Here is a 15,390-nt window from a genome sequence, read left to right as displayed (position 1 = left end):
GCTGTCAGCGAGTTGTGAGCCTGAGGACCTGTCTCAAGTTACTCTAGCAACTCTCTGTGTTTTCCTCACCAGAAAGAAATTAAAAAGACACTCTCAGTAGGGGGAGGGCAATTTCATACTACTAATTTGGCAACAACAAAAAGTCTGTACTTTCACAATGATAGGTACTAACTTACAAAAGTAACTTCAGGTGTTTGAGAATCTCACTCACCTCTGGGGGACACAAGGTAAGAGTTCCCTCAGGGGTTTCTCTCAAATCTTGTCTTCCTGAAGCTTCCTCATGTTCCTCATACTGTGAGGCAAAATACAAGTCTCAAACCATTCTGAAACACATACATGTATTATAAATACATGTATGTATAATATTCACTTGGGTTAGATATAACATCTGAGATTCAGTAGATGAGGAGACTCAGTATCTAGGCCTAATCTTAACCTGGCTACCAACTCGCTATGGAAACTTTTAGGTTCCCAGTTCACTCACCTATGGAAAATTACAATGGACACTACTTACACTATCGTCTAAGGGGCTCTAGGTATGCACAGCAGTGCTGGAAGCTGTCTTAACTGGGCTTCAGCTCTTCATCCTATTTCAATCAAAACAGGAACATTGAAAAAAATTTGCACATGTATCAGAAGTTGGCACAAGAATTCATTTGAAAAATAATTTTTTTTATTAGCAAAAGATGTTTGAAAATCATGGAATCACAGTGATTTTCAAGGTTCCTTCCAGAATTTCAAAGTTCTGAGTTCCTTTTTCCTACCTGTGTTTCAGGAGGGGAGGGAAGGGAAGGGTGAGGAGGGCCAGTGAGCACATGGTGACCTCTCGGGGTGTTAGGTTTGGGAACCCGGTATCACTAACTAGTGATTTTTACTTTCCTTCCTAAGTTACGTAACAGTATAACATCGGGTGAGAATAAGCTCCTTTTTATTATTAAGTTGGTTCTTATTGTTGAAGACATTGGACATAATTTTCTTCCTCTAAACTCTCTATTTCCCAGCTTCAGCTTAAAGGCATTAAACTGAAAGAAAACCACGGAGGCCTAAGGGCTAAGTCTCAGCACCATCACAGCTATGGGCTGAGTTCGCTCCCCAGCCAGGAAGCTGAGCCACATGGCACAGACCTCTCCTGTGTCGCCCACCGCTCCCCTCAGCTGTGTGTTCCAGTCAGTCTGCCCCCCTCCCTCTGTTAGGTGAATCCTCTTTCCCCTTGTGCCTCTGGTTTATACCCCCGTTATTATATGCAATAATAAATAAATAAATCTACAAAAATTGAAAATAAAAAATAAACAGAGAAATCTTCAGCACGCCAAGTCAATGACTCATTCCTTCCAGAATCTGTCTAGCAGCATCTTCACAGTACAACAAAGTCAAATCAAAAGCACAATTAGTTTGGAGGGTGATATCAGCAATAATGTGGTCAGTTCCTAAGAGTCCCTGGATGCCTCTCTGGATGGCAGAGGACATTCCAGGTGCCCTCTTCTCAGGAAGACTCCTCAAACACTCCCCCTGGCAAGGGCAGCTAAAGTAGATTAATTCTGATGCCAGCCAGTCCTTGATTTTAGACTGTGCTGCAGAGAAACCATCGCAGCAAGCTGCGTTCCTACTTGCTGAGTGTTCGGGTAAAGCAGGGAGAGGCTTCTGAGGAGAAGAACGGGGTGATGTGGAGGCCACGCCTGACTGCAGAGGCACTTTCTGGGTGTGTGCGCACAGCTGTGGAGCTCAGCTGCATCAACAGCACCCTGAGGCCGTGCAAAGGGCTGTGATCTACTGCAGGGGCCGGGGGTGGCAGGGACTGGATGGGAAATCAGAAGACTTAGGTGTGAGCCCCAGTCGCTGGACAAGGTATCTTATTTCTCTGAGCTGCTATTTTCCTAACTGAAATAAAAATGTTCACTAGATCTCTCTCAGAGGCTGTGGTATGGCCAACATAAAACAGGGTCTTTTGAAAACACTTTGTAAATGGAAAGCTCCATAAAGATGTATGCCGTATTCAAGAGCCTGTGAAATAACTGTTTAAATGTGATCCTTTAATACGCCAAAGGGCTTGCCCTAATTACTCTCTGAAGATAGGCATATACAAGGTTAGAGAATTATCAAATACACGAAGTGTTTCACTATGTTCTCAGAAATCCCAGTATGTATGAATGATAACCATTGTATCTGATATTCCTTAACTACATATAAAATTACAAAGAGCTAAATCTATATGAACAGTGGACATATTATAAAATCTAATCATATATGACTTCAAAAATATATTCTTATTCTCGACTACTTAGTGGTAACTGATACTATTAATGCAGTAAACTATATATAAAATTACAAAGAGCTAAATATATATGAACAGTGTACATAATTATACAATCTAATTATCTGTGACTACAAAAATACGATATTCTTAAAGAACTACTATGGTGACAACTGATACTATAAATGCATACAGTGACACCATAAAGTTTTACAAAAATAGCCGAAATCCAGAGATTCCATTTCTCACGGTAAGTAGTGTGTGTCTTACTCCTATTTTGAACTGTTGCGTCAAGAGCTGTCCATGTGGCTAGATGGCCATGGGGCTCAGTCTCCTACAGGAAACCACTAGCTCTTCTGGTCTGAAGGTTCTCTGAAGCAATCCTCTTCATTCTCTTCTGAGCAGGACAGGGTCAGGGCGCTCATCACGGGGTGGATCCACGACGTGGTCTGTGTTACATGGCTTGAGGAGAACACAGAATGCAGTCACAGGTTGAAGGGCTGGCCTCCTACCCACCACACTAATGCTGATCAGTCTGAGAGACACCACCTCCCCACATGCAGTCCTGGTGGAAGCAGTTAGAATGTTCCAGGAGCTACATGGAGTCCTAAGAAATGTCTTAAGTTCAACAAAACCCATTTCTTTTTCCTTTGGTAAAAGGGTTCGCAGCAGGATGTACCATCTTTGCCTCCTCACTTCTGCGTACTGACACCTGGTTCATCAGCGTGTCAGATGATGATCTTGATCTAACATCTCCGTAATCTTTTCCTTCCTCTCCTTTTCCTGCACTTTAGCTTGGGTCACTAAAATAGCTCATCACTCTGCCTCTGTTCTGGTTCCTTTCTAATTCATTCTCTACTCCAGCCAGAGATCTTTCTAAATGACAAACCCCTCACTGTTGCTTGCTGCTAAAAATTCAGTGCCAGCCATTCCTTTCTAGATTAAATACATTGTTTTTTCCTGCCTCAACAACTTTCCACACAATTACAATCCCCTGTTCTGACTGATTTATTTAGTTAGGTCATACTAATACTGAAGAACCGAATTCCCTTCAGGATTCTTCCAACCTGTGCTCATGGTTTTAGCTCTCCCAACACTATCTAATCCATGTTTTTTTTTTTTTTTGTTTTTGTTTTTTGAGGCATTCTTACTGCACATAAAGCTCTCTGGGGGCAAGAACATGTATCTTTGAATTTATGGTGCCTAACATGTCCACAGAAAAAATGACTAGGCATTTGAGGAAAGAACACAAGCAGAGGTAAGAAGAAAGTATAAAAGATATATGGCATGTTTAGGGAGCAGTGGAAAAATTTTATAAAGTGTGTCTGGTAAATGATCTTAGTCCTGGCTTACCTCACCTATCCACATAAGATGCCCCTCTCCCATCCTACCCCAAATACGATCTCAGAAGCTGCCTTAGACCAAATCTGTTTGAAGCTGGCACTTAGGAGGCTCAAATAAGATTGTGGATCTGAAACTACCTCCTGATACAGAATAACATTTCCAAAGTGTATTCCAAGGATTTTAAATGAATTAGTTATGTGATGAAGAGAAAGCTATGGTTACAAATCTTTGAGATACAGTAGGTTGAACACAGTTGTCAGTCTCTTTACTGTAGAATTTCTTAAGTCCCTAAATATACCATGTTCTCTGGTTCTCTGAGAGTATGCACTTTATTCAAACTAACCTGTTTCCATTGGCACACCCAGGTCTGATGTCCTATAGAGCACAGTTTGGGGCCCATCACAAAAATGCACCTACTTTATTGGTGGTTGATGATAATCATTGATAATGGTGGGCCTAGCACAAATGGTTAGTTTTACTGTTCTTACTGGATTTGGCTTGTTTTTAATCTCATAGTCTACATTTTGGCCAGATCCTCCTTACCACCCTATATAGATTGTTTCATTTCTCTGTCTAAATATTTAAAAATGCATTTTTCCATGGAAAAGGATTACTGATAGTTTCAGGATGGGGTAAAAGTTAAAGTTGTTTCAGAATCAAGGTGAAGGTGTAAAGGCCGGGACAGCTTCATAGTTTCAAAATCTCAGAGTGTGGTTAAGTCCTACAAAGAATCATTATTCTCTTGACAGTAATCCACATTACTATTATCTCTTTAAAAGGGCTTAATGGAATTTCTTATTATGCAGGTTAAACTGACTAACACATTTGATTCTGCACAGGTTAACTTCATTTTGTGGCATTTATAAAGTTGGAAAGCTGCCTAAGTGGAAAGTAATTTTAAAGGAATACTAATGAGTGTAACGTGATAAGGCTAGAATGCCAGAAGGTGAATTGAGGACAGTGTCCTGTATAAAGCATCTGCTTAAAGCTTAAAGGAAAAAGCTTGAAAAAAATTTAAATCTTGGTATGTTTAATGTTTGTTAGAACATTATAGTATGTTAAAGGAAAAAACTTGACTTTAAATTATTATTTTAATTTCCCTATAATTGAAGAGTAAGGGGAGGAAGAAAAATAGAAGCAATTATCTGAGAAATAAGTGAACGTTTTCCTATCTGACTTAAAAATGGTATTTTCATGCTTGAAATATAACTGTCCATGTATGGACATTGCATTAAATTTATAATTTAAAATAATCAGAAGTAGAGTTCAAGTTCCAAAAACTGTAGTATGGACACTGAACAACGACAGTCATTCTTGTTGGTAACCCTCCCTTAACATTTTATCAACAAGTCAACATCTGATCCTCCTCCAAGTGCAAAAGTAATACCATGAAATACTAATCATGTATTCACAACACACCTTCTTGTACATGTTTGAAAATCTAGCACCAAATATGTCTTTATAATTCTCTAGAAAAAAACAAACACAGGCAACAAGCAGTGTTATGTGTAAAAACATCCAGAACTAATGCTTCTAAACTTATTTAATGCATGTAATACACCTAGCAAAGAGTAGATAATAAATGATCAGGATTAGCATTACAGATAATTAGAACTTTCTGATTATTGTAAGAAAAAACTTGGAATTTGCCCTGTGATATTGCAGTGGGGCTTTTCATGTGCAGGCCATTCAATTTCATGTCCTAGTGAACACTGTAACTAAGAGTTTTGACATAATCAGTATGATGAGATAATCCTAGATTTACTGGCTGGAAAACATTCCTGTATTAGGAATATTTCCTCTCTGAGTTTTATGCTTGGTAATTCAACTGAGAGGAGAGCATAAATCAGCCCTGTTGACTCTGTTTAATTAATAAAGATCCATGGTTCCATAGAATGAGATGCTGCTACTTAGTATGAAAAATTTAGAAGTCTGGAAAATAAATGAGACTGAGTATGAAACACGAAACTCTTTCATTTGAACATATAGCATCTCTGGCAAATGTTCCTGCAGAGAGCATCTGACAGGACTTGGAGAGTAATAACATCAGTTCAGATATATTTAAAAAACATAATACTACATACCGCATAATGATTGCCAAATCTGTTGTCAGAAAACAGTAATATTTGATCTGGGAAGATGACAGTATTGTGTCTGTCCTTTTATATTAGTAAATTGAAAGGCATATTTTGGAGCTGATAAGGGAGAGCTAAGAGAACATGATTTATTTTACTGGCAGAGAAATGTAAGTGAATTATTTAAATCCCATTTTAATTACCCTCCTTATGTTTCTTACCTTCTAACATGCAAAATACTTCCTTTCAAAATAAAAATTTAGGACAGTCTGTTAAGAGAAAAGTGGTTTTTGAAAGACAAAAAGAGTACTAGTTTTGTAGAAATTCATTCTTTCAACTGTCTGTAATGATGAAAGAGGTTCTTTTGTTAATTTTCCATTGTAGATGGCACTATTTATATATCATTGTGAATTTAGCAAGAATGCATGCATTATTTTATCACACTGAAGATAAATCTGCAGGTCGATGAGCCTAAGTAATTACCTTCCGATGTAATTTTTTTTTTGGAAAAAATAATCTTACGTACATAATATTCATATACACCAGAAAACAAACAAATAAATAAATGTTAATTACACATATTTCTAGCACCACTTACTTTGAAGCACTGGAAACTTTTACAAGTTGCCATGAACTGCAAGCTATAAGTAAGCCTAAAATAGTCTAGTGATGGAATAATTATCTTTCATTTCTTCTTGGTGCATGTCACCAAGATCATTTATTGTGTAGTAGTAGACATGCTGATCAATTTTGTACAACAATGAAAAATAAATACAGGCAATCCTAATTGGGAATAAATCAAGATAAGAAAAAAATGAACTGTACCCAATAAGTCACCAAATCATAGGGCAGATGTCATCTTGTCAGATACTGGTTATGAGAATGACTACAAATAAGTAATAGAAGTAGCCACTCTGAAATGTGTTTAAGATAAGCTTATAGGTATTTTGTTCCCACTGATGTATAAGTAGAATTCCCTCTTATATAATTTTGGAAATATATTCCTAAAATCAAAATGAGTAGTTCTCATTAATGAACTTTGTAAATATCACAGAACATTTTGAGCATTTTGTAATTAGGCATTTGGAAATCCAAAGACAGATCAAATGAGAATTCTATCTTTTACAATCTTGAGGACAAACTTTATTTTGATTATATATTTATGGTACTGCCTATAAAATTGCATCAGATATAGTTTAAAATTTTAAAAATCCAATTAATTAAAAATATCTTTAGGTCTCACATTAAAAAAGCTGTAATAATATAGTACTTATGCATAATATTAGACAAAGATGCTATATCACTAAACTTGTTAAAGGTCAACACTGAAAATAAAATTTCAGAAAAAAAGTGAAAAATATGACTTACATTTTTGCAAATAACATACATATGCTTGGGCTGCTGTAACTTGCTGTACAGCAGCAAAGGACCCATAGTATTTTAGAGAGCTAAAAAGCCCTAGAGCTGATGCAATAAAGTTTTCCAAAAATCACTGTGTAGTCACAGGTGACAGCTCTTGGTAACTCCTGAAAACTGATGCTATTTTTGATCATGATAGATGGAAAATCCAGAAGCCATCAGGGAATATGCCCTACTGACAATGATATCTATATCCTGTCCCATTAGATAGTATAGAAAATTATATAGATTAAAAAATATTTATATATCTATTTCCATTATTGTGTATTTTACAATGTTTACTTCCTCCCTCCTCACCTGTCATCACCATAGTCTGCCACATTCCTTCCTCCTTCAGATCCCTCTCTGCCCCCATCCCCTATAGGATGTCTCTGGTTTATAATTGTCTGTTTTTGTTTTGTTTTGTATTGTAATAACAATGCACACCCCCAGTCTTATTTGGTTCTTTTAAATTCCTCCTGTAAGTGAAACCATTCCATATTTTTCTTTTTCCTTCTGACTTATTTCACTGAGCATAATCCCTTCCAGCTCCATCCATATTGCTGTGAATATACAACTTTTTATAGTTGGTATCTTTGTTTATTCTCATACAAATTATGTACCCACCAATAATTTACATTCTTATAACACATCATTAAGCACTACAGAGATCTGCTACTAGGAGGCAGCTGTCCCTGCAGAGACTGACTCCCAAGTCCCCTTTATGGCCATATATTAGCATGTCACCATTCCCTGCCACTGGATAGTCTTTGGGGAAATAACTGGGAGAAAGTCTTTGTTGGGGTGAGGTTTGGTCATTGGGATGGGACGCTAGCCTAAGGGTACTGATGTCCTTCTATAAGAGGAAGAGACTCCTGGGAGCTCTCTTGCCATGCACACACAGAGATGCCATGTGAGGAATGGAGGAGAGGTCACCAGAAACCCATCCTGCTGGCATTCCGATCTTGGACCTCTGGCCCCCAGAACCGTGGGAAAAGAAATTCCTATAGTGGAAGCCACCCAGACTGCTGTGTTTTGTTCTAGCAGCCTCTGTTGACAAATTGAATCTGTAAGGCAAAGTATTCAATTAAAAAAAAAAGTTAGTTTTTGTTAATAAACTTAAAGAAAGGGTCCTGGAGGAAGAGAGAAGTTCACCTCTGGCTAAAAAGAAAGTAGAACCCCAGAAAGGTGATGAATTTCTAAAGTATTTTATGCAATTATAGAAGGTTTACTTATATTATCCCAAAGGAGTGATACAGAATGAGACTCATGCTTCAGTTATAGCTATTATTGATTACAAGAGGGAAAGGGTTTGCTGTTAGTGGTCTTGATCTGGATGTTTTATTATTTCAGAGGACTTTGTCATTCTGAATCCTGGCTGGGTTCTCCTTAAAAAGGCAGTTGAAAAAGGTGGTTGCTCACACTGCCCTTTATAGTGCTACACCCCTTCGTTAATATTTATAGAAAATCCAGCTACCTGTTTGACCTGAGAAACCCAGAGGGAAAAAGAGCCAGGGTATAAAATAAGGAAAGGATGGGGAGCTGGTAAGTCAACTATATGCCAGGTATTTTAACTGGGGTTCTACAACCCTTATTTTATTACATTGTTAAGACACTCCTGGGAGATAACTACTCTCCTATTTTTTGGACAGAAATAGGGGGACAGATAATTGAAATAGAACAATTACACTGGCCCTCCCTTGTGCTGCAACGGGTTAACACACAGCACTGCCAGCAAGATGCAGCAGCTTCAGTACAAATTCAATCCCCAGCCCCAGAAGTGACCCACATGGCACAGCAGACCTCTCCTGTCTCGTATACTTTGTCAATCTGCCTGTTGTGCTCCCCATTCTATCTCTGGTGAATCCTCTCACTGCCCTTGCACCTTTGATCTGCACCCCAGTTTTGTATGCATAAAATAAATACATCTTTTTTTTTTTTTAAAGAACTATTATACCAAGGTCACACTCGAAAGTCTTGGCTTAAACATTAGAATCCAGGTCTAATGGATTCTATATGAGGAGCCCATTTTTTTTTTTTCTCACCGATGGTTTTCTGAAATTGCTTGTGCAATTATTGCTTTTATAATATCTTAGTCCCTACATATACCATGCACTGTGCTTTACTTTGTGGTCTAAATTAGCTGTCACATAGATGGCCACATCCAAACTAGTAGGTCAATAATTTGCAACATATTCATAGCAAAGATGTGTTTTTCACTTTGGGGTTTTCTATTTTTTATTCATTTTAGAAGTGAGATGACAATGTAACTTAAACTTTTAGTAGTAAGCTGACAAAGACAAATTTATTCATATCTATGTCACAGTTCACATACTTTTCACTACCAGAGAACAACATAATAGGAGGTCCTATTTCCACTTCAGATAATCATTTAGAGTATTAAAGAATCTGACTGGAGAGAAATGAGTAAAACCATATGTACCCAGTCAGACGTTAGAACTGTAAAAGCAAGCTCTTAAATACTGACTATCTCATCAGAATTTGGTGGGGATTACCACTGCCTAATTTGTTATTCTAAACTACTATTTGCAGAACTGGCAGAGTTCCTGCATCAGCAAGACGCTCTTAGAAGGCCAAAGATTGCAAAGATGTGGCATGTGCCTGGTATACCGCTTCCCTGCTACACCCACAACAGACATGTCTAATCGATCAAAACACACATCAGCGACACTGAATGTGGTCACAGAATTCTTCACTAAACACTGAGACAGTGAGATGAAATCTATTTGTCTCCCTTGCTCTACCAGAAACTTTATTTTTATTCTGCAATTACAACTTGCCTAGGTTCTACAAAGGAGTAGCAGACATTTATATGCTGTATGTATAGTACTTCCTATATAAAGGAGACCAGGTTTTACAATACTAGGAACACTTATTCAGATTTTGGGGTCTGATACAAAGGCATAGCAACACAAACATGCACAGGAAGAAATGATAAGTGATTTTAAGTAACTTAAATGATTATACCTACTTGGAAAACCACTCAAAATATGATTTAATGTTTGAAGCAAGTACTTAATATTGAAGATTTTGTACTGTTTATATAGTGTCCTACAGTATTATGCACACTGTGTATATATGTATTTGATGTACTGTAAAACAACATGGGGGCAGGATCCTCTCCGATGGTTCCTGATGACCCCCACCTGCTGGCACTCGCTCTTGTGCACTGATATCAGGGTTGGCCTGTGTGACCACTAATATCTGGCAAAGGAGATGGTATTTTAGTCATCTCTGAGGTTGGTTACAAAAGACGCTGCAACTTAGGTCTTAGTGTTTTCCTTGTTCTCACTTTCTCATGTGCCTCACTCCGGGAGAGGCCACTTGCTGCTGGCTCAGCAGCGCCACGGTCCCGTGGACAAAGGCCCACTTTGTGGTAAGGACTGAAGACTCCTGCCAGCAGCCACATGTGTGAGCTGGGAACAAACAGCCCCACTAAAACATTCTCGACTCGCAGCCCCAGCTACCTGTCTGACGACAATGTCCTGAGAAACCCAGAGGGAAAAGAGCCAGAATGATCTGGCAAACAACCCCTGAGCCTTCCCTCTCTGGTAACTGGGTAAGAAGAGAAATGTTTATTGTTTGAAATTGCCATATTTGGGGGGAATTTGTTATTCAGGAACAGGAAATTCATACAGTAATGAACATCCATCATAGTGAAATCTTAATCTTTCAAAGCAAATAGAATATGAAGGAAGCAATTTAGCAGCGATGTCTAATTTGCAATATTTAAATTCACTTTAATTATCAAACATAAGTCTCATCACAACTGTATTAAGTTATAAAGCATACATAAAACGCATATGAACTTCAGAAGTGGGATGCTGTAAGAAAATTATAAATCTGTAAACATATAACTTAAAAAAATAAAAAGTTCAGTGGAGAAATGGTTGTTAATCAGATCATTTCAGTTTAGGACCATAAAGATAACTGATACCTTGTGATTAAGTTTAAGACTGTTGTGATTCTCTCTAGAAGGAGAAAATAAGCAAGCTTTCCTCTGAGTGCACTGATATCTACCAATCAATCAATCAATCAGCCAAGTGGGCAAGTCATGCCTCTGCATACACAAGTTAGTATACATGCACATACCATAAATATGTGCAAGACATGGACATTGTTGATTCTATGAAACACTGGTCCTAGCTATGTCAACACCTTGATAAAATATGTTTACACCAGTTAAACTGTTTTCTTCCCTTACAAAAGGACTTAAGTAGATGACTAGAAGGTGTTAACCGGATGGCAGTGAACATGAGCCTGGGTAGGCATATTCAATATGGACTATTCCTGGGTATTCCTGGGACACTTATTCCTTTGCCTGAGGCTTGGCTTCCATCAAATATAACAATTCAAGTTCTGGGAAGACAGCGACAGATGTCAATCTCAGGGAAAAGATTCTATGTATACAGACCATCATCTTCTCCCATGTTCTGGAAGGATGACTGCAATCATCCTGTTTTTTTTTTTTTTTGTTTGTTTGTTTTTTAATTAAAGGTGAATGGCAACAGACTGAGTTCATGACTTATTATTTTTGCCTCCAATGTACTATTCACCTGGAAAATGAACTACTCCTACTTGAAAAAGCTATTTCTGAAAGTGTTCACTTTGGGTCAAGTGGCAGAACAGGCTCTTTACATACATAAGTTCATTTATTCTAGAAAGGAACCTTATTAAAGGCTAATATTCTTTCCATTCTACAAATGTGGAAATTAAAGACCAGTGGGGTTAACTAAACATACCCAAAGTTGTTTAGCTCTTCCGTGGAGACAACAGCATTTGAAGCCAAGTTTCTCCAAACCCAAAGCCCATGATCTTCCTTCCCTTACACCAGATGGCCCTCCTGTAATCAAACCCACCTGCACTAGAACTTACACACTTGACTCTTATATAAACCCCTGGAAACCCACACTCAGGGGCCATTTACAAGCATCAAGTTAGTTTGACAATCTAGCATCCTGTCTTCTTTAAATAAGAAACTCCCGAGGAAGAAGGTGAAGCACTTACAAGATTTAAAAAATGGTGGGGTTATGAGAACAGACAGGCGTGTTTGGAGCAGGGAGGAATGAAAGCTGTGTCTCTAATCTGATTTAAACAGGTTAGTATCTCCCTGCTGAACTCACTGTGCTGTGTATAGAATGAATGTACACATGATCTTGTTCAATGGCTTGGGTATAAGAAATCAGGGAAATATGTAAGAACTACATAAGGATGTTCTCAATTGGTTGAGATAAAATTAGCATCAATGTTTGCATAGGGTTAACTTCAAGCAAAAAGCCCATCTTATAGTAAGCAACCCATTCTTGCATGAAGCTGGGTAAAGGAAGAGCTGGTACATGATTATATTTTCTTATCTTTACAATTTGACCTTTCTAATCTCCAGGAGATGCTTTTTCTTAGAACTAAGTTTCTATTCTGCTACTTTTTAAACTGATAAAATCAGAGCTCAACCTAAATTAAGAGCTGTTTAAATAGCTTTCTTGTCACATGTAAACATACTAAGGAGACATAAGTGGTATAACACGGGTGTATGTACCTTTGTGTGTGTGTCTGTGTGTGTGTACACGTGTATGTGTGTGTAGGCCTATAACTTGGCTCTGTGACTTGGTCCTGTAACTTTTCTACAATGTGACCTTAGTGAGTTTAATTTAGCCTCTTTAGCCTTAATTTAGCCTCTTTTTCCCACATGTATTCTCTCTCTCTCATGTTGAGACAATGTAACCCACCATGGTCCTGTAAGAAACAGGTCTATCTTATCATCTGTTTTCTGCTTTCCTGGTAAGTCAAGATGAAGGCCCAGGAAGAGAACTGCCGGGCTTCTTAAAGACACCCTTGGAGATACACGTCACACAGCAAGAGTGGGCTACAAACTGTGTCTCATTGTATTCCTTCCACAGGGACTATAGGTTAGGTATGTGAGGTCAAAGGGCACATCTATTTTCCCTCCCCTTGGAGTGGGAACCTAGTCAAGGCTACTGCTCCAGTCTGTCAGGGGCAGGGACTTAAATCAGCTGGGTATCAGGGACACATTCACTCTCTGACTGGCCATCTCCCTTCAAAACCTTTGTAGTCAGTGATTGTGTCCTTAGTTCCCTTTGCTGCAAGGGCACAGGTCAGGCTCTGACATTCAGCTTTCGGGATATATTGACAGAGAGCTAACGGCAAACTTAGGCAAAGGACTTTTGAATTTGGAACCCCAATTTATCAGTGAATGCTAGCTTACCTTCCCCTGGTTGGCTCCTGCAGGAGCGAGGCATGGCAGAAGGCATGATGCGGCTCTCCACCATCACAAAGCTATCCTAGTAAGAGCTGAGTGAGGTCCACTTTCTACACTGTTAGGAGGATCAGACGAAATGAAGCACAGGACAAAACACCTCACCATGCCTGGCCACTCAGCACCAGCTAGTGCTCAATGACAGCTCGCCCCCTTCCCTTGTATGGTTCCTTATTCATACAAAGCTAGTAGAAGAATGAAACCCAAAGTAAATTTGAAAGTGGTTTTTCATGTTCCTGCCTCCCCTAAATGACTCAAAACTCCCAAGAACTCAACATTTTTAACACAGCATTAGAGCACATTTTTTTTTTCTTCCTCTAGAAGAGAGTTATGATTCTGGAAGTGAACAGTATGGTGTTAAATGTGATCTGTACATGGGATTCCTGGGTCCTCTCCCTAGAAGCCCCCACCTCTTCACATATCATCAACTACACTTTTGCTTTATTAATTACTTTTTGCTGGAGAGCACACAAAAAACACTTTGGTAGGTTTATCCCTAGTTTTCAGTTACTTATTTTCAAATATGAAACTTTTGGATTCTGTGTTTTTAATGGTCCTATGATTTTTTCGTGTTACTTTTTGTCCACAGTGATGAGTTCTTCAAAATGTAAATTATCGGTGCCTTTTGGGGGGCATCTACTGTGTTCACAATTTTGTGCTAAGTGTTTAACATTTAACAACTCTAAAAGTAAGTAATATTTTTCTTATGATAAAACTGAGATGAAGGCTAAAGTAGGAAGCTGAATCTGAGAATCCAAAATCTGGATAAAGCTTTGGAAAATATTTGCAATTTGAAAGGACAACAGACACCTATCTCCCTCTCCATTTCCAAATGCATACCAAATATAATTTGCCCATAGCCATGTAAGAGAGTCTGTGGGCAGTCTCCTTTATGTTCTCACAATGTGTACTCTGGCCTAAGAGGAGCCACCCAGAATGTGGAGGAAATACAGCAGATGACTTTGGCCAGAGTAACGCTAGCCAGTCCAAAAGCTAGAAAAGGATTTCCTGTTGAAAGATGGGTCTGTACCAGTGACAGTCTCCTACAGTAGAGAGACTCTTGGAGTCAGAGGACTTTGATTCAATTCTGGTTTGGTGATTTATTTGCTGTGGATTTTTGGGTAACTACTAGGTTCTTGTTTTCTTCATCTACAAAGTAGAGAAAATGATAAGTGCAATCACCTCAAAGGGTGTTCAGAAAGTCCACTGAGATAAGGGTTGTTCATATACGGCCTCATTTATCATTTCAGTTATTTATCGCTGTCTTTTCTCACATTACATAAAGTTCACAACATCAGAGAACTAGTCTACATATTTCACTACTGTGTCTCCAATATGTGGATCACTGACAGGCACATAGGATATGCTCAAAAACATTTTCAGAATAAACAAAATGTGTATATTTTAAAGCATTAAGAATGTTGGTTATCACTAGTATTGTTTGTAACTTTAAGACATATTAAGTTAATACTTTCAGCTGGAAGTAAATTCAGGTAGTCATCATTTAAGCTCATATCCTGTCCCATTTTTTTATGTTTCCCTTGTAATTATTACTAGGATGTTTTCCCTAAATGATATCTGATATTAGCATTTAAATCACATGAAATGAAAATGGTGAGGCTTCACTTCTTGTTTCTAATTTTTGTAACCTCCAAGAGGGTTTCTTGGTTTTGCTGATTATTCTGCAACTTCCAGGTTCTCTCCAGATGTGAAGAAAATTGCTTACTTGGTTGAGATGCTTGTACTTACTTGATGAAGTACTTGATTCCATCTGCTGTGTAAGCTTCCTCCCACCCGTAAGGTAGACCTAGAGTGAAAGGAAACCAAAAATACACTTAATAAGCTGATAAAGTTAACTTTATTTCCTGGACACAAGCTTCCCACATCTTCACAATTATTGGAGTACTTTTCTTCTAAAAAATAATTTTTTCAGAAAGGAGGAATTAAAACAATTCAGATGAGCTTTTGTAATCAGCATCTTTAGAACACAATAAATAAGTTTTGAACAGTTAACAATCTGCTTTAGT

General features: G+C 38.2%; 1 protein-coding gene across 1 annotated transcript in view; it reads right to left on the bottom strand.

Moving 5' to 3' along the window:
* Positions 1 to 2,391: 2,391 nt before the first annotated feature.
* Positions 2,392 to 15,390, bottom strand: part of STXBP4 (syntaxin binding protein 4) — a 125,913-nt gene continuing 112,914 nt past the window's right edge. Inside the window, exons 17-18 of the mRNA XM_004684393.2 lie at positions 15,113 to 15,170; positions 2,392 to 2,713 (exon numbers count right to left, since the gene is read on the bottom strand). Coding sequence (XP_004684450.1) covers positions 2,599 to 2,713; positions 15,113 to 15,170 — 173 coding nt within the window. The 3' untranslated portion in view covers positions 2,392 to 2,598. The remainder of the gene's footprint in view (positions 2,714 to 15,112; positions 15,171 to 15,390) is intronic.

Source organism: Condylura cristata, unplaced genomic scaffold (genome assembly GCF_000260355.1).
Source record: "Condylura cristata isolate star-nosed mole 26May11 unplaced genomic scaffold, ConCri1.0 scaffold00017, whole genome shotgun sequence".
Lineage (NCBI taxonomy): Eukaryota > Metazoa > Chordata > Mammalia > Eulipotyphla > Talpidae > Condylura > Condylura cristata.
Note: the sequence above shows the minus strand (reverse complement) of the source record. Positions and strands in the feature narration are given on the sequence as shown.